At 51.6% G+C, this 25,868-nt stretch overlaps 2 protein-coding genes across 14 annotated transcripts in view; one reads left to right on the top strand and one right to left on the bottom strand.

Annotated features, from left to right (window-relative positions):
- gstz1 (glutathione S-transferase zeta 1) overlaps positions 1-4,165 on the top strand; it is a 92,251-nt gene extending 88,086 nt beyond the window's left edge. For 9 of the 10 annotated variants that reach the window (XM_070879729.1, XM_070879735.1, XM_070879733.1 and 6 more), the window contains 3 exons: positions 711-763; positions 1,862-1,911; positions 3,844-4,165. In XM_070879729.1, the coding sequence (XP_070735830.1) occupies positions 711-763; positions 1,862-1,911; positions 3,844-3,964 (224 nt within the window). In that variant the 3' untranslated portion in view covers positions 3,965-4,165. Of the gene's footprint in view, positions 1-710; positions 764-1,861; positions 1,912-3,843 lie in introns of those variants that run through there. The other variant, XR_011593160.1, reaches the window with a different exon arrangement.
- Positions 4,166-15,223: 11,058 nt separating this feature from the next.
- LOC139262415 (uncharacterized) overlaps positions 15,224-25,868 on the bottom strand; it is a 33,842-nt gene continuing 23,197 nt past the window's right edge. For 3 of the 4 annotated variants that reach the window (XM_070877610.1, XM_070877612.1, XM_070877611.1), the window contains 5 exons: positions 24,270-24,463; positions 23,032-23,123; positions 18,817-18,868; positions 17,102-17,199; positions 15,224-15,579 (listed from right to left, as the gene is read on the bottom strand). In XM_070877610.1, the coding sequence (XP_070733711.1) occupies positions 15,383-15,579; positions 17,102-17,199; positions 18,817-18,868; positions 23,032-23,123; positions 24,270-24,463 (633 nt within the window). In that variant the 3' untranslated portion in view covers positions 15,224-15,382. The remainder of the gene's footprint in view (positions 15,580-17,101; positions 17,200-18,816; positions 18,869-23,031; positions 23,124-24,269; positions 24,464-25,868) is intronic. The other variant, XM_070877613.1, reaches the window with a different exon arrangement.

Raw genomic sequence — 25,868 nt, 5'->3', positions numbered from 1 at the left:
ACCAGGGGTCACAGTCTAAGGATAAGGGGTAAGCCATTTAGGACCGAGATGCGGAGGAACTTCTTCACCCAGAGAGTGGTGAACCTGTGGAATTCTCTACCACAGAAAGTTGTTGAGGCCAATTCACTAAATATATTCAAAAAGGAGTTAGATGAGGTCCTTACTGCTAGGGGGATCAAGGGGTATGGCGAGAAAGCAGGAATGGGGTACTGAAGTTGAATGTTCAGCCATGAACTCATTGAATGGCGGTGCAGGCTAGAAGGGCCGAATGGCCTACTCCTGCACCTATTTTCTATGTTTCTATGAAACATCGCCCGTCTCCGCCCCTGCCTCAGCTTATCTGCTGCTGAAACCCTCCTCCAGCCCCACAACCCTCCGAGATCTCTGCGCTCCTCTAATTCTGGCCTCTTGTTGCGCATTCCTAATTTGCATCACTCCACCATTGGCAGCTATGTCTTCAGCTGCCTAGGCACTAAGCTCTGGAATTCCCTTCCTAAACCTCTCCGCTTCTCATTTCCTTTAAGACGTTCTTTAAAATCTACCTCTTTAACTGTCCTAATACCTTCTTATGTGGCTCGGTGTAAAATTTTGTTTGATAACACTCCTGTGATGCGCCTCGAAACGTTTTACTATGTTAAAGGCGCTATATAAATGCAAGTCGTTGTTTTACTGACCTCACGCTGTGCCATCCACCTCCACCTGTTTTCCAGCTCTGGAGAGACTCCTGCAGCAGACGGCCGCGCGATACTGTGTCGGCGATGAGGTGTGTACGGGCGAGCTGTTTCGGACGGACGGACAAGGTTTCGGGTCGGTGATTCGGCCTAATTCCATTTGCACAGTTCAGTGCGAGCTCTGGCTATGTTCATGGACCCAGCCTGCACTGGGCCAAGGACATCGAACCATACCTTGTATTTAAGGTCACGTCACCTGGGGTCACTCCCACCTCCCCACCCCCCGCGGCATTAACTTTGGGTTGTTGGTTCCCCAATAATGTTGCCACTTCCCCGGCAGCTCACTAAGCTGTAAGCTCAAACCAGAGTGCATCAGGTTTCCTTGCATACACTCCTGCGATCGCTCTCTGCCCCCCACTCTCTCCTCCCACTCACTGGTGACTGCTGTGGCTAAGGTTCCACAGCTGCTGATCGTCTCCCCAAGTTGCCATTCTTCACACACAATCCTAAACACCGGCTATTCTACCTCAGAGGGCATCACATCAAGTCCGATCCTGTTCTCTCCCAAGTGATCAGGAGCCTTGACTGATTTCCTCCCCCAACACATGGGCACTGAGCAACTCCCCCCCCCCCCCTCTCCCCGACAGTGCCCCACTCCCTCAGTACTGCCCCTCCGACAGTGCAGCACTCTCTCAGCACTGCCCCTCCGACAGTGCGGCACTCCCTCAGTACTGCACCTCCGACAGTGCGGCACTCCCTCAGTACTGTCCCTCCGACAGTGCGGCGTTCTCTCAGTACTGACCCTCCAACAGTGCAGCGCTCCCTCAGTACTGACCCTCCAACAGTGCGGAGCTCCCTCAGTACTGACCCACCGACATTGCAGCACTCCCTCAGTACAACCCCTCCGACAGTGTAGCACTCCCTCAGTACTGACCCACCAACAGTGTAGCACTCCCTCAATACTGCCCCTCCAACAGTGCAGTGGAGTGTGTGCCTAGACTTTTGTGTTCAAGTGTCAAAGTGGGACTTGAACTCATAACCTTCTGACTCTGGAGGCGAGAGTGATGCCCACTGAGTCATGGCTGACCTTGTAAGATGTGATGCTGGATGAATGTATGTTTGTTTCTGGTGGAACTTGTACCCGAACCTCCTGTCTGGTTTGATTTGTGACGCGGTCTGTTGTGTTACAGGTGACGATGGCAGACCTGTGCCTGGTCCCACAGGTGTACAACGCTGCCAGGTAAGGGTATGTTCAGCAGCTCTCGGCTACCTGTGCAATTTAAAACCGTGCCCAATACAAAACAGAAGCATTTGAACTAACCAACCCGCCCAGAGCACTTGACTAGGGGGATAGTTGTGGGGTATAGGGTGGTGAATCTTTGGAATTCTCTACTCCAGAGGGCTGTGGAGGCTCAGTCGTTAAATAGATAGAAGACAGAGATCGATAGATTTTTGTACTCCAGAGGAATTAAGTGATATGGTGATAGAGCAGAAAAGTGGAGTTGAGGTCAAAGATCAGCCATGATCTTATTCACTGGCGGGGTAGGCTCGAGGGGCCGTATAGCCGACTCCTGCTGCTAATTCTTAGAGTTCCCGCTAATTAAAAGGCCCATGTTTAAACCGATCAAAACGCACTAACCATTATCCCTTTGCATTACAGTCCATTTTAGAGTTGCGCTCACACAGCATTAAGCGCTGCGAGTATTTCAGGCAGTAATGGGCGTTGCTATTGTCTGAATGATCAGTCCTTCTCATTTTCCCCCTGGCCCTGAATCCTCGACTGCTTCACTCACCCCGACTCTCCCCCAGCAGCTGTGGCCTCCTTCCCACCCACGACCCTGCTCATCCCTCCCACGTGCCCATTTATCTGGCTCCCCAGGTCTTTTCTTCCTGCGTGGTGCTGATGCCTGTGCTCCCAGTCACCTGGCAGCGGGCAGGATCTCCGCTGTGTCCGAGCCTGTGCCGTGACCCCGCTGCAGAGTGCAGGGTGTGGACACTGCCCGACCACTGGGCTCGGGCATCACTTGCTATCTGGTGGCCATAGCATCTCGACATATAGTGGGCAAATCACGTTGGCACTAACTCGCACTCTATAAGCGGAAGGGACTACCTCTAGGTTGTATTCTCCAACACACTTTAATGTCGAGACGTTAACTCTGGTAACTGGAGGGCAGTTTAAATCTCTGTCTACCAGTCCAATGTTTGTTCTTGTCACTATTTATCGTGCTTTTGACCTCCAGCCAGTGCACCTTCACGATTCATGGTCGATGCAGGGCCTGTAAACTGATGCTAAGCCCAGGTTCCCAGATGTCAGCCGTGCCTCAGTGGGCAGCACTCTCGCCTCTGAGTCAGAACGTTGTGGGTTCAAGTCCCACATCAGAGACATGAGCAGATAATCCAGGCGGACACTCCCAGTGCCAGTACTGAGGGAGTGCTGCAATGTCAGAGGCACCATCTTTCAGATGAGATATTAAACCGAGACCCTGTCTGCTCTCTCGGGTAAAAGAACCCGCGGCACTATTCAAAGAGCAGGGGAGTTCGTCCCGGTGTCCTGGCCAATATTTATCCCTCAACCAACACCCCAAAGAAAACAAATTATCTGGTCATTATCACATTGCTGTCTTTGGGAGCTTGCTGTGCGTACATAGGCGTTTCCCCACATTACAGCAGTGACTACACTTCAAAAGTACTTCATTGGCTGTGAAGCGCTTTGGGACATCCTGAGCTGGTGAAAGGAGCTATAGAAATGCAAGCTCTGTTTTTCTCTGGCCTTCTCCATCTCTTGTATAACTGGAGCTGGGGGTGACTGGGTGCACTTCCCCTTGGCCTCTTATCAGTGGCCTCTATCAGTGGTCTCTCCACAGGCAGGTGTATGGGTCAGCCACCGAGATCTCACTGTGGAGGTATGTGAACAACTGAGCTTTCCCCTGCTGACCTGGCGGGAAGTGTCTGGTATCTGCTCATCACTCCTATCCCATTCCAGCCCTATCCTATCCCACTCCACCCCACCCCACCCCTACCCCTACCCCCATCCCATCCCATCCTGAAACTACAGCAGGGATTCACAGTGAGGAGAATCTCTCCACTGAGGTCCCGCCCCGTTTGAAATGAATTTTCCGATTGGTGCCGAGGTCATGTGGTTCAAGACGATGCTGTGTCCTCTCACCAACAGGTTCAAGGTGGACCTGGCTCCGTTTCCCACCATTGTAAAGATCAACAGCTCCCTGCTGGAACTGGAAGCCTTCAAAGTGAGTCACCCGTCCAGCCAGCCCGACACGCCCCCCCAACCCTGACCCTAGCAGCAACGTCAGTCAAAACCATCGAATGAGAGGAATCGTGGACAGCACACCACCAACTGGGTTTGATATAATAGCGTGCTTGGACTTTCAAAATTCTGATTTAATGAAATGACTTGTGTGCAGGGATTTATTGTCGAGCTCTCCTTTGCAGTTTTAAATGTAGACATATTTCTACATTAAAGAAACCTTGCTCCATCCTGACTTATTCTCTCGGTTGTTTTGGTCACACAATATTTACCACTGTAAATCGTAATGTCAGCTGTCACACTGTAGTTACAAAGTGCGCTACTCGATGACTCTGGAGCAGGTTTCTCTCCCATCTCTGTCGCCATCTTGTATTGTTAAAGCGCCTGTGATTCATCAACTGACAGGATCAATAAAGGAAAAAGATCGCAATTATCTTGCAACGTCTAATTTTATCCCACAAATGAAACCTTGAAAAAACACCCACAAGAAATGTTGGAGCCTCCCAGCTAGTCGGCAGCATCTGTCAGCAAAGGAAACATATTAACATTTCCGTCACTGTCTTTCATCAGAAGGTATTTATTAGGAGCAGCTTACAAGAAAGAACAGAGCGAGGAAAAGGGCGAAAAGAAAAATGTATCCACAAGAGAAAGGATTAGATGGAGAGCAGGAGATGTTTAACCGACAGGAGTGAGAATAGCGTGAGCCAAAAAGAGGCAGAATGATAGAACATGGGGTACGGATAGTAGTGGTTATGTTACTGAACTAGTAAGCCAGAGGCCTGGACAGAAGTTCACATCCGACCACAGCAACTGGAGACTTTAAATTCCCTTTAATTAATTAGAGAAATTGGGAATAAAAAGCTCGTAGCTTTGAAGGTACCAAATTGTCATAAAAACCTGACTGGTTCACCAATATCCTTTAGGGAAGGAAAGCTGCCATCCTGACCTATATGTGACTAGTCCCACAGCAATGTGGCTGACTCTTAACTGCCCTAGCAAGCCACTCTTGTATCAAACTGCTACAAAAAGCAAGAATAAAGCCCGACGAACCACCCTGCATCGACCTAGGCACTGGACAAAACAATGGCACACCCAGCCCAGTCGACCCAGCAAAGTCCCCCTCATTAACATCTGGGGACTTGTGCCAGAATTGGGAGAGCTGTCCCACAGACTAGTCAAGCAACAGCCTGACATAGTCATACTCACAGAATCATACCTTTCAGCCAATGTCCCAGAATCCTCCATCACCATTCACCAAGGGTGATGGCAGTCGGGAGGGAGTGGCCCTGGGCGTACTCAACATTGACTCCGGACCCCATGAATTCTCATAGCATCAGGTCAAACATTGGCAAGGAAACCTCCTGCTGATTACCACCTCCCGCCCTCCCTCAGTTGATGAATCAGTTCTCCTCCATGTTGAACACCACTTGGAAGAAGCACTGAGGGTAGCAAGGGCACAGGATGTACTCTGGGTGGGGGACTTCAGTGTCCATCACCAAGAGTGGCTCGGTAGCACCACTACTGACAGAGCTGGCCGAGTCCTGAAGGACAGAGCTGTCAGACTGGGCCTGCGGCAGGTGGTGAGAGAACCAACACGAGGGAAAAACCTACTTGACCTCGTCCTCACCAATCTACCTGTCGCAGATACATCTGTCCATGACAGCATTGGTCGCAGTGACCACCGCACAGTCCTTGTGGAGACAAAGACCTGTCTTCACCCTGAGGACACCCTCCATCGTGTTGTGTGGCCCTACCACCGTGCTAAATGGGATAGATCCAGAACAGATCTAGCAGCTCAAACCTGGGCATCCATGAGGCACTGTGGGCCATCAGCAGCAGCAGAAATGTATCCCACCACAATCTGTAACCTCATGGCCCGGCATATCCCTCACTCTACCATTGCCATCAAAACAGGGGACCAACCCTGGGTCAATGAGTGGTGTAGAAAAGCATGACAGGGGCAGCACCAGGCTTACCTAAAAATGAGGTGCCAACCTGGGGAAACGACAACATAGGACTACATGCATGCTAAACAGCGGGAGCAGCATGCTATAGACAGGGCTAAGCGATCCCACAATCAACGGATCAGATCAAAGCTCTGCAGTCTGCCACATCCTGTCATAAATGTTGGTGGAGGAGGCTCCATGAATATCCCCATCCTCAATGATGGTGGAACCCAGCACGAGTGCAAAAGACAAGGCTGAAGTGTTTACAACCATCTTCAGCCAGAAGAGCAGAAAGGATAATTGGGAGGTGTTCGCTGGACAAGGCAAGTTGTTTAGGAGGGACGGCCTCCCTCTTAACTTCGTGGCAGCAAAAAGGCTGGCAGAGGGTGTTGAGCATGCTTTCAGAAAGCACTTTAAGTCAGAACGGGGATAGTGCAAATCAGTTCAAAGTTAGTGATAACTACATAGATGCTAAGCATGAAGATGAACCAGGTAGGAAGAAAAATAGAATTAATAACTAAGAAATTAGATAAGAGACCTTTAAATTGCTTTTATGTAAATGCAAGGAATGTTAGAAGCAAATTGTTAGAATTGCAATCCTATGCTGTGGTGGAGAATTTAGACATATTGTGTATTTCTGAGACATGGCTAGATGACAATGATGGCACAGACATTCACTTCACCTGAAGGGCTACAAGGGTTTGAGAAAGGATAGGGTGGGTCGGAGGGGAGGTGGGGTTGCTATTTTTAATCAGTGAGAATCTAACAGTTAGAGAGAGACTTGATGTTGCCTCATTAGGTACAGTTGGAGCTATCTGGGTTCAAGCTCACGGGCAGGGATTAATTATCGGTAATTGTTATAGGCCTCCGGGTCAGACGCTTGAACGTGAAGAGTTATTATGGAAACAGATCACTGATGTTTTTAATATAAAATGCTATCTTTGTCTGGTGGGTGATTTTAATTTTCCTGGCATTCAGTGGCACAATGGTTTACCTACTGTTGTGGGAAGGGGAGCTGAAAAATTTATTAAAAGTATACAGGACTGTTTCCTGACTCAACATGTTAATGAAGTAACTCGGGAAAAATCATATATTGGATCTGGTGTTTAGTAATGAGCCTGACCTCGTATCAGGCCTCCACGTAGGGGAACATCTGGGCAACAATGATCATAACATTATACGGTTCCAATTGGCCAGTAGAACTAAAGGGACTGAGAACCTGCAACTCGTACCAGATTTCAGAAGGGCAAACTTCTCCAAAATGGCAGATGATTTGGAACGGGTAAATTGGCTAACCTTCCTCGGTGGTGAAGCGACCGATGTTAAATCTAAATGGAAAGTTTTTAAGAATAAGATTAAAAATGTGGTAAACAAATGTGTACCCAAAAGTCAAAAGAAGGAAATGTGGTAAGAAAAAGCCAAGGTGGCTGACTGGTTATGTACAAAGACAAAGAAGATGTAAACAGAAAAGTTTCTATATTTTACACTCAAATAAATATGGTTGAATACAAAGAACAACTAAAGAAAATGAAGGCTGCTATTAGATCAGCAAAAAGACTAATGGAAAAAAGGATTGTAGACAACTGTGGCAGTAATGGGAAGAGCTTTTTTAGTTATGTGAAGAGTCCGAGAACTATCAAAGACTGTATTGGGCCACTGAAGGGTATTCAAGGACAGGTTACACAGGACTCAGAGTATGGCGGAAATATTAAATGAGTACTTTGCATCAGTATTCACCCTTGAAGATGAATATTAGAATTTAATACAAGTTTTATTACTAGTAACGTTAACATGGATAAGCATATTGTTTTAGAAACAATTAAGAACTTAACAACAGCAAGGCCGGATGATATCGACCCGAGAATCCTCCGGGAGACGGGACATGTGCTGTGAGAGCCCCTCCGGGAGATGGGACATGTGTTGTGTGAGGGTTCTGCCAGAGATGGGACATGTGCTATGTGAGGATCCTCCGGGAGATGGGACATGTGCTGTGTGAGCCCCTCCGGGAGATGGGACATGTGTTGTGTGAGCCCCTCCGGGAGATGGGACATGTGCTGTGTGAGGGTCCTCCGGGAGATGGGATATGTGCTGTGTGAGGGTTCTGCCAGAGATGGGACATGTGCTGTGCGAGGGTCCTCCCAGAGATGGGACATGTGCTGTGTGAGGATCCTCCGGGAGATGGGACATGTGCTGTGTGAGCCCCTCTGGGAGATGGGACATGTGCGGTGTGAGTCCCTCCGGGAGATGGGACATGTGCTTTGTGAGCCCCTCTGGGAGATGGGACATGTGCGGTGTGAGCCCCTCCGGGAGATGGGACATGTGCTGTGTGAGCCCCTCCGGGAGACGGGACATGTGCTGTGTGAGGGTTCTCCGGGAGACGGGACATGTGCTGTGTGAGGGTTCTCCGGGAGATGGGATATGTACTGTGTGAGGGTCCTCCGGGAGATGGGACATGTGCTGTGTGAGGATCCTCCTAGAGATGGGACATGTGTTGTGTGAGGGTCCTCCGGGAGATGGGACATGTGCTGTGTGAGCCCCTCCGGGAGATGGGACATGTGCTGTGTGAGGGTTCTCCGGGAGATGGGACATGTGCGGTGTGAGCCCCTCCGGGAGATTGGACATGTGCTGTGTGAGCCCCTCCGGGAGATGGGACATGTGCTGTGTGAGCCCCTCTGGGAGATGGGACATGTGCTGTGTGAGGGTCCTCCGGGAGATGGGACATGAGCGGTGTGAGCCCCTCCGGGAGATTGGACATGCGCTGTGTGAGCCCCTCCGGGAGATGGGACATGTGCGGTGTGAGCCCCTCCGGGAGATGGGACATGTGCTGTGTGAGACCCTCCGGGAGATGGGACATGTGCGGTGTGAGGGTTCTCCGGGAGATGGGACATGTGCTGTGTGAGCCCCTCCGGGAGATGGGACATGTGTTGTGTGAGGGTCCTCCGGGAGATGGGACATGTGCTGTGTGAGGGTTCTCCGGGAGATGGGACATGTGCTGTGTGAGCCCCTCCGGGAGATGGGACATGTGCTGTGTGAGCCCCTCCGGGAGATGGGACATGTGCGGTGTGAGCCCCTCCGGGAGATGGGACATGTGCTGTGTGAGCCCCTCTGGGAGATGGGACATGTGCTGTGTGAGGGTCCTCTGGGAGATGGGACATGTGCGGTGTGAGCCCCTCCGGGAGATGGGACATGTGCTGTGTGAGCCCCTCCGGGAGACGGGACATGTGCTGTGTAAGGGTTCTCCGGGAGACGGGACATATGCGGTGTGAGGGTTCTCCGGGAGATGGGACATGTGCTGTGTGAGGGTCCTCCGGGAGATGGGAAATGTGCTGTGTGAGCCCCTCTGGGAGATGGGACATGTGCTGTGTGAGCCCCTCCGGGAGATGGGACATGTGCTCTGTGAGCCCCTCCGGGAGACGGGACATGTGCTGTGTGAGGGTTCTCCGGGAGATGGGACATGTGCTGTGTGAGCCCCTCTGGGAGATGGGACATGTGCTGTGTGAGCCCCTCTGGGAGATGGGACATGTGCTGTGTGAGGGTCCTCCGGGAGATGGGACATGTGCTGTGTGAGCCCTTCCGGGAGATGGGACATGTGCTGTGTGAGCCCTTCCGGGAGATGGGACATGTGCTGTGTGAGCCCTTCCGGGAGATGGGACATGTGCTGTGTGAGGGTTCTGCCAGAGATGGGACATGTGCTGTGTGAGGATCCTCCGGGAGATCGGACATGTGCTGTGTGAGCCCCTCTGGGAGATGGGACATGTGCGGTGTGAGCCCCTCCGGGAGATGGGACATGTGCTGTGTGAGCCCCTCTGGGAGATGGGACATGTGCTGTGTGAGCCCCTCCGGGAGATGGGGCATGTGCTGTGTGAGGGTTCTCCGGGAGATGGGACATGTGCTGTGTGAGGGTCCTCCGGGAGATGGGACATGTGCTGTGTGAGGGTCCTCCGGGAGATGAGACATGTGCTGTGTGAGGGACCTCCGGGAGATGGGACATGTGCTGTGTGAGGGTCCTCCGGGAGATGGGACATGTGCTGTGTGAGCCTCTCCGGGAGATGGGACATGTGCGGTGTGAGCCCCTCCGGGAGATGGGACATGTGCTGTGTGAGCCCCTCCGGGAGACGGGACATGTGCTGTGTGAGGGTTCTCCGGGAGACGGGACATGTGCGGTGTGAGGGTTCTCCGGGAGATGGGACATGTGCTGTGTGAGGGTCCTCCGGGAGATGGGAAATGTGCTGTGTGAGCCCCTCCGGGAGATGGGACATGTGCTGTGTGAGGGTCCTCCGGGAGATGGGACATGTGCTGTGTGAGCCCTTCCGGGAGATGGGACATGTGCTGTGTGAGGGTTCTGCCAGAGATGGGACATGTGCTGTGCGAGGGTCCTCCCAGAGATGGGACATGTGCTGTGTGAGGGACCTCCGGGAGATGGGACATGTGCTGTGTGAGGGTCCTCCGGGAGATGGGACATGTGCTGTGTGAGCCCCTCCGGGAGACGGGACATGTGCTGTGTGAGGGTTCTCCGGGAGACGGGACATGTGCGGTGTGAGGGTCCTCCGGGAGATGGCACATGTGCTGTGTGAGGGTCCTCCGGGAGATGGGACATGTGCTGTGTGAGGGTCCTCCGGGAGATGGGACATGTGCTGTGTGAGCCCCTCCGGGAGATGGGACATGTGCTGTGTGAGCCCCTCCGGGTGATGGGACATGTGCTGTGTGAGCCCCTCCGGGAGATGGGACATGTGCTGTGTGAGCCCCTCCGGGAGATGGGACATGTGCTGTGTGAGCCCCTCCGGGAGATGGGGCATGTGCTGTGTGAGGGTCCTCCGGGAGATGGGACATGTGCTGTGTGAGCCCCTCCGGGAAATGGGACATGTGCTGTGTGAGGGTCCTCCGGGAGATGGGACATGTGCTGTGTGAGCCCCTCCGGGAGATGGGACATGTGCTGTGTGAGGGTCCTCCGGGAGATGGGACATGTGCTGTGTGAGGGTCCTCTGGGAGATGGGACATGTGCTGTGTGAGGGTCCTCCGGGAGATGGGACATGTGCTGTGAGAGCCCCTCCAGGAGATGGGACATGTGCTGTGTGAGGGTTCTCCGGAGATGGGACATGTGTTGTGTCAGGGTCCTCCCAGAGATGGGACATGTGCTGTGTGACCCCCCTCCGGGATATGGGACATGTGCTGTGTGAGCCCCTCCGGGAGATGGGACATGTGCTGTGTGAGCCCCTCCGGGAGATGGGATATGTGCTGTGTGAGGGTCCTCCGGGAGATGGGACATGTGCTGTGTGAGCCCCTCCGGGAGATGGGACATGTGCTGTGTGAGCCCCTCCGGAGATGGGACATGTGTTGTGTCAGGGTCCTCCCAGAGATGGGACATGTGCTGTGTGACCCCCTCCGGGATATGGGACATGTGCTGTGTGAGCCCCTCCGGGAGATGGGACATGTGCTGTGTGAGCCCCTCCGGTAGATGGGATATGTGCTGTGTGAGGGTCCTCCGGGAGATGGGACATGTGCTGTGTGAGCCCCTCCGGGAGATGGGACATGTGCTGTGTGAGGGTCCTCCGGGAGATGGGACATGTGCTGTGTGAGCCCCTCCGGGAGATGGGACATGTGCTGTGTGAGGGTCCTCCGGGAGATGGGGCATGTGCTGTGTGAGGGTCCTCCGGGAGATGGGACATGTGCTGTGTGAGGGTCCTCCGGGAGATGGGACATGTGCTGTGAGAGCCCCTCCGGGAGGTGGGACATGTGCTGTGTGAGGGTTCTCCGGGAGATGGGACATGTGCTGTGTGAGCCCCTCCGGGAGATGGGACATGTGTTGTGTCAGGGTCCTCCCAGAGATGGGACATGTGCTGTGTGAGCCCCTCTGGGAGATGGGACATGTGCTGTGTGAGCCCCTCCGGGAGACGGGACATGTGCTGTGTGAGGGTTCTCCGGGAGATGGGACATGTGCTGTGTGAGGGTCCTCCCAGAGATGGGACATGTGTTGTGTGAGGGTCCTCCCAGAGATGGGACATGTGCTGTGTGAGCCCCCCTCAGAGATGGGACATGTGCTGTGCGAGCCCCTCTGGGAGATGGGACATGTGCTTTGTGAGCCCCTCCGGGAGACGGGACATGTGCTGTGTGAGGGTTCTCCGGGAGATGGGACATGTGCTGTGTGAGGGTCCTCCCAGAGATGGGACATGTGCTGTGTGAGGGTCCTCCCAGAGATGGGACATGTGCTGTGTGAGCCCCCCTCAGAGATGGGACATGTGCTGTGCGAGCCCCTGGCCTGTATGTTTAATAGCTTACTGCACTCTGGAATGGTTCCTACAGATTGGAAGGACGCTAATGTAGTCCCCATTTTTAAAAAATGTGACAAGGCAGACCCGGGTGACTATAGGCCCGTCAGTTTAACATCAGTAATAGGGAAGATGCTTGAAGGAATCATAAGGGATGCAATATGTGAATATTTGGATAGGAAGGGACATTAGGGACACCCAACATGCCTTCATAAAAAAAAAAAGGTCATGTCTCACACATCTAATTGGATTTTTTGAAGAAGTTACAAAGTTGGTGGACGAGGGAAGCCCAGTAGACATTATCTACTTAGATTTCAAAAAACCTTTTGACAAGGTACCGCACAAGAGGCTTCTCTATAAGATCAGAGCCTCTGGTACTAATGGAAATATATTGAGCTGGCTGGCAGGACACAGGCACAGAGTAGTTACAGCTGGATTTGGATCTGTTTGGAGACTGCTCACTGGTGGTGTCCCGCAGGGATCAGTGTTGGGACAGTTGCTTTTTACTATTTTTATTCATGATCTGGATTCAGGGGTTGGCGGCACGATTTACAAATTTGCAGATGATACCAAGAACATCACCACCCTGTAACGTCCCCTCCCAGTCACATACCGTCCTGACTTGGAAATGCACTCCCAGTGCAGTACTGAGGGAGTGCTGCACTGTCGGAGGGGCAGTACTGAGGGAGCACCGCACTGTCGGAGGGGCAGTACTGAGGGAGTGCCGCACTGTCAGAGGGGCAGTACTGAGGGAGCGGCGCACTGTCGGAGGGGCAGTACTGAGGGAGCGGCGCACTGTCAGAGGGACAGTACTGAGGGAGCGCCGCACTGTCAGAGGGGCAGTACTGAGGGAGCGCCGCACTGTCAGAGGGGCAGTACTGAGGGAGTGCCGCACTGTCGGAGGGGCAGTACTGAGGGAGCGCCGCACTGTCGGAGGGGGCAGTACTGAGGGAGCGCCGCATTGTCAGAGGGGCAGTACTGAGGGAGCGCTGCACTGTCGGAGGGGAGGCAGTACTGAGGGAGCGCTACACTGTCGAAGGGACAGTACTGAGGGAGCGTTGCTTTTCGGATGAGACGTTAAACCGAGGTCCCCTATGGTCTCTCGGGTGTTGTTGGCTGTGGCGTCTCCCAACTTAACCAGCGTCACGAGATTCATTATCACCACCAGAATAGACTCTTGACCCTGCAGCGGCAATCTGGCTCAAATGGTCAAATTCCGAGCGGGGCTCAAACCTACAACCTGCTAATGATGAGTCAAGGGTGAGCCAAGCTGCTTATGAAAAGGTGGGAAAATTCCCTTTGGCGCTCCCTGTAACCATCAGAAGGCTGGAACCTTGTGCACTGCGCTCCCATTCACCCACCTAAATATTCACTCCCTCCACCACCCTGGCTGCAGTGTGTACCATCGACAGGATGCACTGCAGCAACTCGCCAAGGCAGCACCTCCCAAACCCATGACCTCTACCACCTAGAAGGAGAAACATAGAAAATAGGTGCAGGAGTAGGCCATTCGGCCCTTTGAGCCTACACCGCCATTCAATAAGATCATGGCTGTTCATTCACCTCAGTACCCCTTTTCTGCTTTCTCTCCATACCCCTTGATCCCTTTATCCGTAAGGGCCATATCCAACTTTTTCTTGAATATTACCAATGAACTGCCATCAACAACTCTCTGAGGTAGGGAATTCCACAGGTTAACCTCGGAGTGAAGAAGTTTCTCCTCATCTCAGTCCTAAATGGCTTACTCCTTTATCCTTAGACTATGTCCCCTGGTTCTGGACTTCCCCAACATCGGGAACATTCTTCCTGCACCTAACCTGTCCAGTCCCGTCAGAATTTTCTATGTTTCTATGAGTTCCTCTCTCATCCTTCTAAACTGCAGTGAATACAGGCCCAGTTGATCCAGTCTCTCCTCATATATGTCAGTCCTGCCATCCTGGGAATCAGTCTGGTGAACCTTCGCTGCACTCCCTCAATAACAAGAACGTCCTTCCTCAGATTAGAAGACCAAAACTGAACACAATATTCCAGATGAGGCCTCACCAAGGCCCTGTACAACTGCAGTAAGACCTCCCTGCTCCTATACTCAAATCCCCTAGCTATGAAGGCCAACATACCATTTGCCTTCTTCACCGCCTGCTGTACCTGCATGCCCACTTTCAATGACTGATGTACCATGACACCCAGGTCTCGTTGCACCTCATTTTCCTAATCTGCTGCCATTCAGATAATATTCTGCCTTCGTGTTTTTGCCACCAAAGTGGATAACCTCACATTTATCCACATTATACTGCATCTGCCATGCGTTTGCCCACTCACCTAACCTGTCCAAGTCACCCTGCAGCCTCTTAGCGTCCTCCTCACAGCTCACACTGCCACCCAGCTTAGTGTCATCTGCAAACTTGCAGATATTACACTCAATTTCTTCATCTAAATCATTGATGTATATTGTAAATAGCTGGGGTCCCAACACTGAGCCCTGCGGTACCCCACTAGTCACTGCCTGCCGTTTATCCCTGAGTCCATAGGAACTGATCCAGAGTCGATAGACTAAGGGCAGCAGTCACATGGGAACACCATCACCTCCAAGTTCCCGTCCAAGTCACACGCCATCCTCACTTGGAAATATATTGCCGTTCCTTCATCATCGCTGGATCAAAAACCTGGAACACCCTCCCTAACAACACTATGGGAGCACCTTAAGCACATTTTTTGCAGCGGTTCAAGGCAGCGGCTCACCACCACCTTCTGAAGGGCAATTAGGGATGGACAATAAATGCTAGCCTTGTCAGCGATGTCCATGTGGCCAATTTCAGGACAATTTCCCATCCCTCGTCATAGTTTCCTGATTCCATGTCATAAACACTGCAAAATTACCTGCCCACCAGAAACCAGACTCAGAACCCCAAACTCATTTCACATAAAACCATTTTAGACAGAGACCTCCCTCCATCGCCTCTGACTGGGCTGGATGGTGACCCCAGGTCACACAGAGGGTGAAAGTGTCTGACCCACTGCCCCACCCAGCCCTGTTTCAGGTGTTACTTCGATCATTCACACAAGGAGACGAGGACCTAGCCATAAGTTTTAATGTTAAGTGCAAGAGTGTTCAATCATTTGATGGTCAAGAAGGTACAGACAACGACAGAGCATGCTCACAGACATTGAATGCTCACGCTCAGAGCCAGACAACTCTCTCGTGGAGGAGCCCTCCAGGGGATGTCGGTTCAATGCTCAGTCCTCGCTCAGCTCCACGTTGACTCGAACGGTGTCGCTGTAGAATTTCCCAGCGTTGTCCGAGCCTCCGAAGACCAACAGCGTGTGGCAGGTCCCTGCGCCGCTCCGGTTCGAGCCCAGATAAACCAGGCTATGGCCCGCTCGTGGCACCGAGCAGAGAGTGTGGTGGCACAGGCTGCTCCAGCTATAGGTGTCTGGGTGGATGGGGAGCAAGTAAAAGATAAGAGTTAGGGTCAGCGGCTTGGGTTAGGGCCAGTGTGTCAGGGGTTAGCATTAGGGTCACGGTTAGCACTAAGGTGGTCACAACAGGTGCCTCTTGTTTTTGCAGATTCCCGATCGACCCCATGAGGGGTCGCCAACGGATTGGACGGTAATCCGGGAGATTTCATCATATGATGTCTCAACTCCACCCCTCCAGCCCATGGGGATTGGTTGCCCACTACGTCTGTCAGTAATGGTGGCTACCATACCCACAATCCTCTGCGCCCCAGAAACCGCTCTATCCGCCATGCTGGGCATTGGCCACCCAACGCTTTGCTGACTGGAACCAAAATGTCCTGGGTTTGTTCGCAGGAATGTCTGGGACATCAATCCACCTGCACGAAGCAATTTGTCTCCTTTCCCACAGCCCCGAGGCACCATCGGTTCAATGACACCGTGAGTATCGAAAGGAGTGACTCACTGGAGGGTCTCAATACAGATCAGCCATGATCTCACAATGGCAGTAGAACAGGCTGGAGGGGCTGAATGGCCTCCTCCTGTTCCTGTGAGGGCAAAGCAATTACAAACACCCACTGTTTCAGGAGCTGCACTGCCTACAATGCTCTGGGTCTATGATTCCCAACAAAGTGGGGGCCTGATGTGTCACTGTGAGCAGTCGGAGGGGAATCGGAGAGGAAAGGGTCAATAGGTCCCTTTCACTTGCTCTCTGCATTCTGGAACAGCCCCATAACAGCTTGTATTTATATAGCGCCTTTAACGTAGTGAAATGTCCCATGGCGATTCATAGGAGCATGATGAGGCAAAACATTTTAACACCGAGCCACGTAAGGAGAAATTAGGGCAGGTGACCAAAAGCTTGGTCAGAGAGTTCGGTTTTAAGTAGCAGCTTAATGGAGGAGAGAGAGGTGGAGAGGTCTACGGAGGGAATTCCAGAGCTTAGGGCCCAGGCAGCTAAAGGCACGGCCACCAATGGTGGAGCGATTATAATCAGGGTGCTCAAGAGGCCAGAATTAGAGGGGCGCAGACATCTCGGGGGTTGTGGGGCTGGAGATTAACGAAAGAAAGACATGCATTTCTATAGCGCCTATCACGACCACTGGACGTCCCAAAGCGCTTTACAGCCAATGAAGTACTTTTTTTTGGAAGTGCAGTCATTGTTGTAATGTAGGAAACAGAGATAGGGAGACAGGGAGGGGCGAGCCCATGGAGGGGTTTGAAAACAAAGATGAGAATTTTGAAATCAAGGTGTTGCTCCCACTTCCTGTCAGTGGACAGCGAGAGGAGGAAGGGGGAAAAATGCTGAATCTCGGCTCCAGACGTCCAACGGCGGTGGACGGAAAAGCCTTGAACCCCGCGGAACAGCAGAGCCCCCCCGGGGGGCACACAATGATGGAGAAAGGGGGGGTGGAACTGACTCACGGTCCCAGTGTGGGGTTCGGGAACAACTAATCCACAACCTCACGTCCAGGCATTGCAACACCTTCAGTACCTTACCTATGTTGAAGATGAACAAATCCTGCAGGGCACCAGTCAGATTGTACCCACCGCTGATGAGAACCTTGTTACCGCAGAGAGGCACAGCAGCATGGCGACTATAGAAAGAAAGAACCTGGATTGCTATAGCGTCTTTCACAACCTCAGAACGTTCCAAATTGCTCGTCAGCCAATCAAGTACTTCTTGAAGTGTTGTCACTGTTGTAGTGGGAGGCCGTTCACACCCTACTTCCATAGCGAGCTACACTGCCCAAACACAGCCCCAGGGCAGGTACAGCACGAGGTTAGATACAGAGTAAAGCTCCCTCTACACTGTCCCATCAAACACTCCCAGGGCAGGTACAGCACGAGGTTAGATACAGAGTAAAGCTCCCTCTACACTGTCCCATCAAACACTCCCAGGGCAGGTGCAGCACGGGGTTAGATACAGAGTAAAGCTCCCTCTACACTGTCCCATCAAACACTCCCGGGTAGGTACAGCATGGGTTAGATACAGAGTAAAGCTCCCTCTACACTGTCCCATCAAACACTCCCAGGGCAGGTACAGCATGGGGTTAGATACAGAGTAAAGCTCCCTCTGCACTGTCCCATCAAACACTCTCAGGGCAGGTACAGCACGAGGTTAGATACAGAGTAAAGCTCCCTCTACACTGTCCCATCAAACACTCCCAGGGCAGGTACAGGGGGTTAGATACAGAGTAAAGCTCCCTCTACACTGTCCCATCAAACACTCTCAGGGCAGGAACAGCATGGGTTAGATACAGAGTAAAGCTCCCTCTACACTGTCCCATCAAACACTCCCAGGGCAGGTACAGCATGGGGTTAGATACAGAGTAAAGCTCCCTCTACACTGTCCCATCAAACACTCCCAGGGCAGGTACAGCACGGGGTTAGATACAGAGTAAAGCTCCCTCTACACTGTCCCATCAAACACTCCCGGGGCAGGTGCAGCACGGGGTTAGATACAGAGTAAAGCTCCCTCTACACTGTCCCATCAAACACTCCCGGGTAGGTACAGCATGGGTTAGATACAGAGTAAAGCTCCCTCTACACTGTCCCATCAAACACTCCCGGGTAGGTACAGCACGGGGCTAGGTACAGAGTAAAGCTCCCTCTACACTGTCCCATCAAACACTCCCGGGCAGGTACAGCACGGGTTAGATACAGAGTAAAGCTCCCTCTGCACTGTCCCATCAAACACTCCCAGGGCAGGTACAGGTGGTTAGATACAGAGTAAAGCTCCCTCTACACTGTCCCATCACACACTCCCAGGGCAGGTACAGCATGGGTTAGATACAGAGTAAAATCACGTTATTGTACCACGATATTATACCTCAGCCACCCTAATGTAAAGCCATCACCGTCTCCCCCATATCTCCCCACACTGGCCATCCTACAAATTCTATCAATGAGATCACAGAACGGTTACAGCATAGGAGGCCGCCATTCGGCCCGTCGAGCCCGTGCCGGCTCTCTGCAAGAACACTTCAGCCAGTCCCACTCCCCTGCCCTTTCCCCATAGACCTGCAAATTTGTGATTGTCAAAGTTAAAGACCAAATGAGGGGGTCGTTCCTCTGAGAAACTGAGCAGCCTCAGTTCACAAAGTCCTCTCACACAGACACAATCGGTGGGCGATGGCTACCCCCAGGAGTTGCAATTGTCACTGTGCCCCCTCTATCAGTCCATGTTGGAAGTTCTGGAGTGCTGTATCTACCATCGAGGTGCAGGCGAATCTCGAATCTGTACATTAACGTACTCCATGAAACCTGGGAGAAATTACATGGTTTTAGTTCAGCATCCAACCCTCCTCAGCCCACACCCCAGCCCAGCCCCTGCACCAGGGGCCCGAATACAACCACGTGCACAGAAGGAGCCAACTCCAGTCGCACAATTGATTGGATTGCTTCCCTGTAATTCAGTGCAGGGAGCGCGAGAACATTCTAGAACAGGAACCGGCCAGATGGCCCAAACAAGCCCGGCACCTTATAGACCAGTGTTGTCCAATGGGTTCTCTTTGTCTCCAATGGCAGCTGGTCATTATCCTGCCAGTCACACCCCTATCTAGACTAATCTTTTTCTAACTTCTGCCATTACCATCTCAAGTCGGCCCATCACCCCCTTTTGTCTCTCTAATCTCTCGTCTTCCACCCTATCACAGACCTTCCCTTTTGTTCTTTCCTCCCCTCCCCTCCCCCTTTCAGTGCTGGTTAAGAATCCGTTATTTCCGAACACTCGCCAGTTCCAATGAAGGGTCATCGACCCGAAACGTTAACTCTGCTTCCTCTCCACAGACGCTGCCTGACCCGCTGAGATTACCAGCATTCTCTGTTTTTATTTCAAGTTCCAGCATCCGCCGTATTTTACTTTTGTCCAATTCGTTAGTCGCTAACCATGTGTGCAATGCAGATTGATCAGAATTATACCGGGGTTCAGAGGGTTAAATTATGAGAAAACTTTTATTTCTACAGCTCCTTTCACAACCTCAGGACGTCCCAAAGCACTTTACAGCCAATGAAGTACTTTTGGAGTGTCGTCAAAGATGAAATAGCAGTGCATTTGGAAAGCAGTGACAGGATCAGTCCAAGTCAGCATGGATTTATGAAAGGGAAATCATGCTTGACAAATCTTCTGGAATTTTTTTAGGATGTAACTAGTAGAGTGGACAAGGGAGAACCAGTGGATGTGGTGTATTTGGACTTTCAAAAGGCTTTTGACAAGGTCCCACACAAGAGATTGGTGTGCAAAATTAAAGCACATGGTATTGGGGGTAATGTACTGACGTGGATAGAGAACTGGTTGGCAGACAGGAAGCAGAGAGTCAGGATAAACGGACCTTTTCAGAATGGCAGGCAGTGACTAGTGGAGTGCCGCAGGGCTCAGTGCTGGGACCTCAGCTATTTACAATATTCATCAATGATTTAGACAAAGGAATTGAGTGTAATATCCCCAAGTTGGCAGATGACACTAAGCTGGGTGGTGGTGTGAGCTGTGAGGGGGACACTAAGAGGCTGCACGGTGACTTGGACAGGTTAGGTGAGTGGGCAAATGCATGGCACTTGCGGTATAATGTAGATAAATGTGAGATTATCCACTTTGGTGGCAAAAACAGGAAGGCAGATTATCTGAATGGTGACAGATTAGTAAAAGGGGAGGTGCAACGAGACCTGGGTGTCATGGTACATCAGTCATTGAAAGTTGGCATGCAGTTACAGCAGGCAGTGAAAGCAGATGACATGTTGGCCTTCATAGCGAGAGGATTTGAGTATAGGAGCAGGGAGGTCTTACTGCAGTTGTACAGGGCCTTGGTGAGGCCACACCTGGAATATTGTGCACAGTTTGGTCTCCTAATCTGAGGGAGGACATTCTTGCTATTGAGGGAGTGCAGCGAAGGTTCACCAGATTGATTCCCGGGATGACATGACTGACATATGAAGAAAGACTGGATCGTCTAGGTTTATATTCAATGGAATTTAGATGAATGAGAGGGGATCTCATAGAAACATATAAAATTCTGACGGGATTGGACAGGTTAGATGCGCGAAGAATGTTCCCAATGTTGGGGAAGTCCAGAACCAGGGGTCACAGACTAAGGATAAGGGGTAGGCCATTTAGGACCTAGATTAGGAGAAACTTCTTCACTCAGAGAATTGTTAACCTGTGGAATTCTCTACCACAGAAAGTTGTTGAGGCCGGTTCGTTGGATATATTCAAAAGGGAGTTAGATGTGGCCCTTACGGCTAAAGGGATCAAAGTGCATGGAGAGAAAGCAGGAATGGGATATGGAAGTTGCATGATCAGCCATGATTTTATTGAATGGTGGTGCAGGCTCGAAGGGTCGAATGGCCTACTCCTGCACCTATTTTCTATGTTTCTATTCCACAGTCACCCCCAGCATCCCCGCCCCTTCCCCCGGCATCTTCCCGTGCAAGCGCAGGAGATGCAACACCTGCCCCTTTACCCCCTCCCTTCCCACTGTCCAGGGCCCCAAACACTCCTTCCAGGTGAAACAGTGATTTACTTGTACTTCTTTCAATTTAGTATACTGTATTCGCTGCTCACGATGTGGTCTCTTCTACGCATGTCACCTGGCCCGTCCAAGTCACCCTGCAGCCTCTTAGCGTCCCCCTCACAGCTCACATCGCCACCCAGTTTAGTGTCATCTGCAAACTTGGAGATATTACACTCAATTCTTTCATCCAAATCATTAATGTATATTGTAAATAGCTGGGGTCCCAGCACTGAGCCCTGCGGCACCCCACTAGTCACTGCCTGCCATTCTGAAAAGGACCCGTTTATCCCGACTCTCTGCTTCATGTCTGCCAACCAGTTCTCTATTCACGTCAGTATATTACCCCCAATACCATGTGCTTTAATTTTGCACACCAATCTCTTGTGTGGGACCTTGTCAAAAGCCTTTTGAAAGTCCAAATACACACATCCCTTGTCCACTCTACTAGTTACATCCTCAAAAAATTCCAGAAGATTTGTCAAGCATGATTTCCCTTTCATAAATCCATGCTGACTTGGACTGATCCTGTCACTGCTTTCCAAATGCGCTGCTATTTCATCTTTAATAATTGATTCCAACATTTTCCCCACTACTGATGTCAGGCTAACCAGTCTACAATTACCCGCTTTCTCTCTCCCTCCCTTTTTAAAAAGTGGTGTTACATTAGCTTCCCTGCAGTCCATAGGAACTGATCCAGAGTTGATAGACTGTTGGAAAATGATCACCAATGCATCCACTATTTCTAGGGCTCTGGGATGCAGACTATCAGACCCTGAGGATTTATCGGCCTTCAATCCCATCAATTTCCCGAACACAATTTCCTGCCTAATAAGGATATCCTTCAGTTCCTCTTTCTCACTAGACCCTCGGTCCCCTAGTATTTCCGGAAGGTTATTTGTGACTTCCTTCGTGAAGACAGAACCAAAGTATTTGTTCAATTGGTCTGCCATTTCTTTGTTCCTCATTATAAATTCACCTGAATCCGACTTTAAGGGACCTACGTTTGTCTTCACTAATCTTTTTCTCTTCACATATCTATAGAAGTTTTTATGTTCCAGGGCCAGGGTGTCGCGGAGGGAGCAGTCCCTTCAGTATGCTGAGAGGGGAGAGAGGGGAAGATGTGATTGATGGTGGGATCACACTGGAGGTGGAGGAAATAACGGAGTATGATCCGTTGAACGTGGAGGCTGGTGGTGTGAAAGGTGAGGACAAGGGGAACCCTGTCGTGGTTCTGAGAGGGAGGGGAAGGGGTGAAAGCAGAGGTGGGGGAAATAGAACGGACACGGCCGAGGGCCATGTTAACCACGGCGGAGGGGAATCCTCGGTTCAGGAAAAAGGAAGACATGTCAGAGGCACGAGTGTGAAAGGTGGCGTCGTCAGATCAGGTGCGACGGAGACGGAGAAACTGGGAGAATGGAATGAAGTCCTTACAGGATGCGGGGTGGGAGGAACAGCATTATTACACTTCCATATCCCGAGTTGGTAGAGGATTGGCGAGTTAATATGCAGGTGTGAATTTCATTTTCCTGTATCATGCGAGAAGCTTTTAAATTAAAATTGGGGCGTGGCTAAAAAGCTGTCGCCATAGTAACTCGTGGTTCGTCGGCGATTTCTATTGGACAATGCTGATTTAGGTAGATCGGTCTCACGGAATCGCATCCCATTGTCCCGTGACCCCTCGTCACCGCCCATTTCAACATCATTCCCTGGTAAACCATCCCACAACCCAATGTCTTTTGGTTTAGAAGAGATCTCAGATGCCCCATCTTACTCCCAACGTCCCTGTTTTTACCTCATGTTTCCTGCCTCCTAATGTGCCACCGTGGGATTTGAACCAGTCACCACAGGGACCGATCTATCGGGAAGCCATTTCCATTAAACCCCCTCCCTTCCTAATGGTGAAAGCAGGCACCAGCTCACCGAGATCCAACACGTGAAGGTCGTTCAGAAACACTTGGTTCCGAATTCCACCGAACAGGATCAGCTTATCCCCCAGGAGAGTGGCAGAGTGACTGGGGAAAGATAAAAGGGAACACAAGGCATCCGTTACACGGGTCTGATCTCCACGAGTCGGGGTTGGTGGCCCCTGGGTGAGGGAAGGGGAAATCCCGGGCAGCAGGGCGTCCGTTCCCTTGTCCCGTTCGGACACCTAGGCTCTGCGCTGACCAACCCTCCCACCAGCAACAGGTGTCAGCCGTGTCTCAGTGGGTAGCACTCTCGCCTCCGAGCCATATGGTCATGGGTTCAAGTACCACACCAGAGATTTCAGCACAAAAGTCCAGGCTGACACGCTCAGGGCGGTACTGAGGGAGTGCCGCACTGTCGGAGGGGCAGTACTGAGGGGGCGCCGCACTGTTGGAGGGGCAGTACTGAGGGAGCGCCGCACTGTCGGAGGGGCAGTACTGAGGGAGTGCTGCACTGTCGGAGGGGCAGTACTGAGGGAGCGCCGCACTGTCGGAGGGGCAGTACTGAGGGGGTGCCGCACTGTCGGAGGGGCAGTACTGAGGGGGTGCCGCACTGTCGGAGGGGCAGTACTGAGGGGGTGCCGCACTGTCGGAGGGGCAGTACTGAGGGAGTGCCGCACTGTCGGAGGGGCAGTACTGAGGGAGTGCTGCACTGTCAGAGGGGCAGTACTGAGGGGGTGCCGCACTGTCGGAGGGGCCATCTTTCAGATAAAATGTTAATCCAACTCTCAGGTGGATGTAAAAGATCCCATGACAACTATTCGAAGAGCAGGGGAGTTGTCCTGGACAATATTTATCCCACAAACAGATTATCTGGTCATTATCTCATGGCTATTTGTGGGAGCTTGCTCTGCCGCCAAGTTGAGAGCAGCAAAAGGAGCTACACAGAGGAAATACAAATCTAGGGTCAGTAAAAGTGTCCATGAAGCTGTCGGATTGTCGTAAAAACCCAACTGGTTCACTGATGTCCCTCAGGGAAGAGAGCCTGCCGTCCTTACCCGGTCTGGGCCTACACGTGACTCCAGTTGTTCAAGGAGAAGGCCCACCTGCACCGTCTCAGGGTAACTCCGGACGGGCAATGAATGCCGGCCTGGCCAGCGACGCACACATCCCGAGAATGAAAAAACAAAACTAGACTGACCTGGGCTCACCAATCCCACCACCTGTCTGTGCCGGATCCCACGGGAGACTCACCCGTAGCGAGGGATGGGCCTCTCGCCCACCACGATGGGCTGGTACCAGATCTCGTGCTCAGGGTTGAAGATGTAGAGTGCGTTGCTGCACCTTTCCGCGGTTGACGGCGGCCGGAAAAGACCACCGAATATGAAGAGTTCCCGCTGGAAAACCACTGCACTGTGATAGGCCAGTGTCGGCACTTTGCCCTTTCCCTGGGAGCAAGAAGGCAACGGTCTCCGTTAAACCCGCCGCGGGCAGGGAAACAACAACCTGCATTTATATAGCACCTTCGATGCACGAAATTAGACATGGAGGATTAAAGAGATATATTAGGGCAGGCGACCAAAAGCTTGGTCAAATAGGTAGGTTTTAAGGGGCATCTTAAAGGAGGAGAGAGCGGTAGAGAGATTTAGGGAGGGAATTCCAGAGCTTGGGGCCCAGGCAGCTGAAGGCACGGCCACCAATGGTGGGGTGATTGAAATCGGGGATGCTCAAGGGGCCAGAATTGGAGGAGCGCAGAAATCTCAGTGGGACTGGAGGAGATTACAGAGAGGGAGGGGCGAGACCATGCAGGGGTTTGAAAACAAGGACCGGGAGCCAATGTAGGTCAACTTTCAAATTCGGAGCATCGATTCACCCGATTGCAGTATCTTTTACGTCCACCTGAGAGGCCATAGGAACTTCAATGTCAGAGCAGGTGCCGAGCCTGGGGAATTGGGTAATTGCCCCTGTTGGCTTGATCAACAAGTGCCAGCCATGGCTCAGTGGGCAGCACTCTCGCCTCAGTCAGAAGGTCGTGGGTTCAAGTTCCACTCCAGAGACTTGAGCACAGAAATCCAGGCTGACACTGCAGTGCAGAACTGAGGGAGCACCGCACTGTCGGAGGGGTGGTCTTTCGGATGAGATGTTAAAACGAGACCCAGTCTACTCTCTCAGGTGGATGTAAAAGCTCGCAGAATTTGGCAAATGGATGACTGAGAATGCACAGATTTTGCATGAATTTGTAATCAAAACCTGTGTGTTACTTGTGGAAGCAACTCAGAAATTGTAATGTCTGTAAGCTTGTAATGTTTGTAGCTCCACACTGTGGATGTGGACGTATTGTGTACTGCAATTGCAGAGTTAATAATAAACAGAACCAAACAGATTTCCGGAGACTTCCAAGAGAGCTGCCTGCCATGTTAGGTAGCTGTGTGTGCTCTGCTCTGTGAATATATCACATTTGGCGACGGAAGATGGGATTTTTCGGATGATTTAAAGCTAAAATTTTGTTGGTGAAGGATTCAGCCAGCCGACAGAGAGACTTTGGAAGTTTCTGTCTTTGAAAAAAGCTACAAAAATCCAGAGGTAAAATACAGCACACGGTGTGAACAGCTAGAGATTAAAATGGCAGGTGTAATCGGACATTTGGGGGAATATAGACACAACCGGGAACATTTTAAAGCGTATGTGGATCGGCTAGAAATGTATTTCACTGCAAATAACATAATTGAAGTTCCAGACAATGCAGTCCAGAACCAGGCTGTGTCGGAACGTAAGAAAGCGATCTTCTTATCGGAGGCAGGTCCGGCATTATAGCAAATCTGATGAGCCAAAGGACACAACGCTTAAAGAGAT

The sequence above is a fragment of the Pristiophorus japonicus genome, chromosome 4 (assembly GCF_044704955.1).
Source record: "Pristiophorus japonicus isolate sPriJap1 chromosome 4, sPriJap1.hap1, whole genome shotgun sequence".
Classification (NCBI taxonomy): Eukaryota; Metazoa; Chordata; class Chondrichthyes; family Pristiophoridae; genus Pristiophorus; species Pristiophorus japonicus.
Note: the sequence above shows the minus strand (reverse complement) of the source record. Positions and strands in the feature narration are given on the sequence as shown.